This window comes from Nicotiana sylvestris, chromosome 2 (genome assembly GCF_000393655.2).
Source record: "Nicotiana sylvestris chromosome 2, ASM39365v2, whole genome shotgun sequence".
Taxonomy (NCBI): Eukaryota; Viridiplantae; Streptophyta; class Magnoliopsida; order Solanales; family Solanaceae; genus Nicotiana; species Nicotiana sylvestris.
This window is the reverse complement of record NC_091058.1, coordinates 86,533,984-86,537,986: the sequence shown is the minus strand read 5'-3', so window position 1 is coordinate 86,537,986 and position 4,003 is coordinate 86,533,984. Positions and strand designations below refer to the sequence as shown.

Genomic DNA, 4,003 nt, shown 5'->3' with positions numbered 1-4,003 from the left:
TCCTCAATTAGCTGTGCCTATTTAGTGTGCATAACTCGGGAGAGAGTGCATATTTAGGTTATTGTTGAATAACACCACTCCTAAAGTATAAGAGGAATCTATAACTGCGGGTTTAAAGGCGGGATTAGGGATAACGAAGCCTTGGGTGCAATCTTAAGTGAACTGTGTTAATTAAAGCTAGCTAGTGTATCTCGGGAGAGTGCAATAGTATATTACTGTGATTACTCGGGAGAGATTTACGATAAGAAAAGTGTTCATGATTGATAGAGGTGTGTTAGTAAATTTGTATGACGCATAAACAGAAGGGATTCCATCAATAGGGGAAATCTTTACCTTAGCTTTTTCTCACCATTGTTTACAACCTTAGCATCCTTAGTTTGCAACTGTTTATTTACGTGCAATTTTAGTTATTGAAGACACCATCAACTGTGATTCAAACGTTTGGGGAAATTGGTTCTCAAGAGTTTAGTAGTTCTAAAGATAGTGATTGATAGGTTAATTCTCTGTGGATTCGACTCTGGGCAGAATACTCAGGTTATATTTGCAACGTCCGCATTATCCTTTTTATAAGGCATAGTTGGGCGTGATCAAATTTTAGCGCCGTTACCGGGGAGTTAACGGAATTATCAATTACCATTGCTAGAAATACAAAAATTCTTCGCGTAGGCAGTTTCTCTACACCCAATTTTTGATTGAAATTTTTGACGGTTGTTGAGCTGGTTGCGCAGGTGTATGCCTAGAAACTCTACGAGGACTGGAGAACTACTTGAAGGACTCGCAGACCCTGAGAAAATATTTAGGGCATTTAACCGTGCCAACAGAAGACTTTAACCACCTCAACAAACAGACAAATTCGAAACTGACATGGGAGACGCAATCGACCCTAACGGAAATGGCAGGCATGAGCAAATCAACTTGAATGTCAGAGACGCAACACCTCTGGTGCCCGAGGGTACACTGTATGACTGGGCACAGCCCACAGCTGACAATTTAGCTACTGCCATAGTTGTGCCTGCAATACAAGCTGAGTCGTTCCAGATCACAAATAATATGCTGCACTTATTGCAAAACAAGGGACTCTTTTCTGGGACACAACTTGAAGATCCTCAGCAACACTTGAAGAACTTCCTGTCGATCTGCAAGACCCAAAGGTAGCCCAATGTCACTCCAGAGGCTATCAGGTTATTATTGTTCCCATTCTCGGTGACAGGAGCTGCACAGGTTTGGCTAAACTCACTCCCCATAAATTCTATAGCAACGTGGGATGAGTTAGTCAAGCAGTTTCATAACAAGTTTCATCCACCCAACAAAACTGCCCAACAAATTGATGAGATCGTGAGCTTCAAGCAGAAACCAATGGAGACACTGCATGAAACATGGAGCAGGTTCAAAGGAATGTTGGTTATGTGTCCACATCATGGTATTCCAGAACAGATGTTGGGACAACAATTTTATATGGGACTGTCGGATGGCTTGAAGAATATTGTGGATGCTTCAACTGGTGGGGCATTCTTGAGCAAGACATGGAGAGAAGGTCAGAGTTTACTTGATAAAATGGCATAGAATTCGGGATGGACATCCAGGAATGCACCCATCACTCCAGTAGTACACTCAGTGCCCCTTGATCCTTCGAACACTATGGCTGAAAATATGGCGACCCTCCTAACACAAATGAGCATCCTCACCAAAAAGGTGAAGGAATCAGAACAGAAACAGCAGGTACACATAGTAGACACTACCAATGGGGGCTTGTGCACATCTTGTATTAGTCAACCAGTTGTTAATCCTTGGAATACAGAGCTTGATCATCATCATCAACACCCTGAAGATATGAACTATGTAGCTAACTATGGGGGTCAGAGACAGGGAAATCAGAACTGGGGTCAGCAAACTCAACAACAGTACAGACCACATCCGCCACAATATAACGCTGGAAACATGGGAGGTATGAGACCCCCCAACAACATGGCTCCGTATCCTAGATCCCAGGGGTACAACAATCAGCAGCAGGGGTACCACCCGCCTCAGCAGCAGCATGGTGGAAGACAGGACGATGGGTTTGCGAGACTGGAAGCAATGATGCAGCAGGTTATTGGGTCCACTGCGAAGATAAATGAGAGAGTAGATGCACATGACGCAGCTATCAAAAATATTGAAGTGCAGGTGGGCCAAATTTCAATGTCTCTGAATAATCGTCCTCAAGGAACGCTACCTGCAGATACCCAAATCAATCCTAAAGATCAGGGCCCGAAGCAGCTGATGGCGGTGAGTCTCCGTAATGGCAGGGATCTCGATGAAGAGCAGGAGAGAGTTCGTGACAATATACAGGCTGAGACACTTATTCAAGTACCCATTGAGCTGGATGAATCCATAAGGCTGACAGAAGTGACAGTCCAGCCTGCTCAGGAAGAAAAGAATACTCAGCAGGAGACCGAGAAAGTTGCTGAAGCAGATGAAGAGCCAGTAGTAGAGATAGTAGCTGAGAAAGAAAAGTCCCAAGTGATTGGGAAGAAAAGACCTCTTGCACCATTTCCGCAGAGGTTGGCTAAACACCAAAAGGAGGAGCAATACAAAAAGTTCTTTGAGATGCTCAAGCAAATTCAGGTAAATATTCCATTGATCGAAGCTTTAAAGGAGATGCCTGGATACGCAAAAATGATGAAAGACTTAATGTCCCGAAAATTTGACTTCCAAGACTTGGCTACAGTGACACTTACTCAGACGTGCAGTGCAGTGGTAACTAGACCTGTTGCTGAAAAGCTCTCAGATCCCGGGAGTTTTACTATTCCATGTACTATTGGAAACTTTGCTTTTGCGAAAGCACTCTGTGATTTAGGGGCCAGCATTAATCTTATGCCCCTGGTCATTTACAAGAGGTTGGGCATTGGGAGAGCTAGACCCACCTCTATGCTGTTGCAACTGGCTGACAGGACTGTGAAGCGTCCATTTGGGATCCTTGATGATGTACTTATTCAGGTGGGGAAGTTCGTGTTCCCTGCTGACTTTGTGATATTGGATTGCAAAGTAGATGAAGAAATTCCTATCATCTTAGGAAGACCATTCTTAGCCACAGGGAGAGCTCTTATTGATTGTGAGACCGGAGAGCTTAAGATGAGGCTCAATGACGAAGAGATTATATTCAATGTGCAGAAATCTATGAGGCGCCCAAGTGAGTTCGCAAGTTGCTCTCTTATTGATACCGTGGATGTAATCGTTCAGTCTGATGATGAAGTGTTGACGATTGAGGATCCCCTCGCTGCATGTTTGACGAATTTGGAGGAAGTGAACGGTGAGGACTTGGCAGAATGGGTGTTGACATTAGAAGGTAGAGGGTTTTGGGAAAGAAATCTAGAGTTTGAGCCCCTACACTTAGAAAAGAGGGAGACTCCTCCAGCTAAGCCATCCATTGAAGAACCACCGAAGCTGGAACTAAAGCCATTGCCAGGCCACCTCAGGTATGAATTTCTGGGACCTAACTCCACTCTACCTGTTATTATCTCATCTGGTTTGTTAGATGTGCAGGTTTAACAGCTTCTACAGGTATTGAAGGAATGCAAAACTGCCATTGGGTGGATCATGGCAGATATCAAGGGGATCAGCCCCGCGTACTGCATGCATAAGATTTTGCTGGAAGAGGGGCACAAACCTTCCAGGGAACATCAGAGGAGGCTGAACCCGAATATGAAGGAGGTGGTGAAGAAAGAAGTGATAAAGTGGTTAGATGCGGGAATTATTTTCCCAATCTCTGACAGCAGCTGGGTTAGACAAGTTCAATGTGTGCCTAAGAAGGGTGGAATGACGGTTGTGAAGAATGACAACAATGAACTAATCTCAACGAGAACCGTCACAGGCTGGAGAATTTGCATGGATTATCGAAAGTTGAATCTAGCCACCCGGAAAGACCACTTCCTACTTCCCTTCATTGATCAAATGCTGGATAGATTAGCAGGGAGGTCACACTTTTGTTTTCTGGATGGGTACTCAGGGTACAATCAAATTTCCA

The 4,003-nt window shown here is 44.2% G+C and overlaps 1 protein-coding gene across 1 annotated transcript; it reads left to right on the top strand.

Moving 5' to 3' along the window:
• Positions 1-1,638: 1,638 nt before the first annotated feature.
• Positions 1,639-3,528, top strand: LOC138885190 (uncharacterized). Its single transcript, XM_070166100.1, has one exon. It carries the CDS (start codon positions 1,639-1,641, stop codon positions 3,526-3,528), a length of 1,890 nt encoding a protein of 629 aa, XP_070022201.1.
• The last annotated feature ends 475 nt before the right edge of the window (positions 3,529-4,003 follow it).

What these genes read in the sequence shown, in the direction of transcription:
- LOC138885190 (XM_070166100.1), top strand. Translation starts at nt 1,639, where the DNA reads ATGGCTGAAAATATGGCGACCCTCCTAACACAAATGAGCATCCTCACC.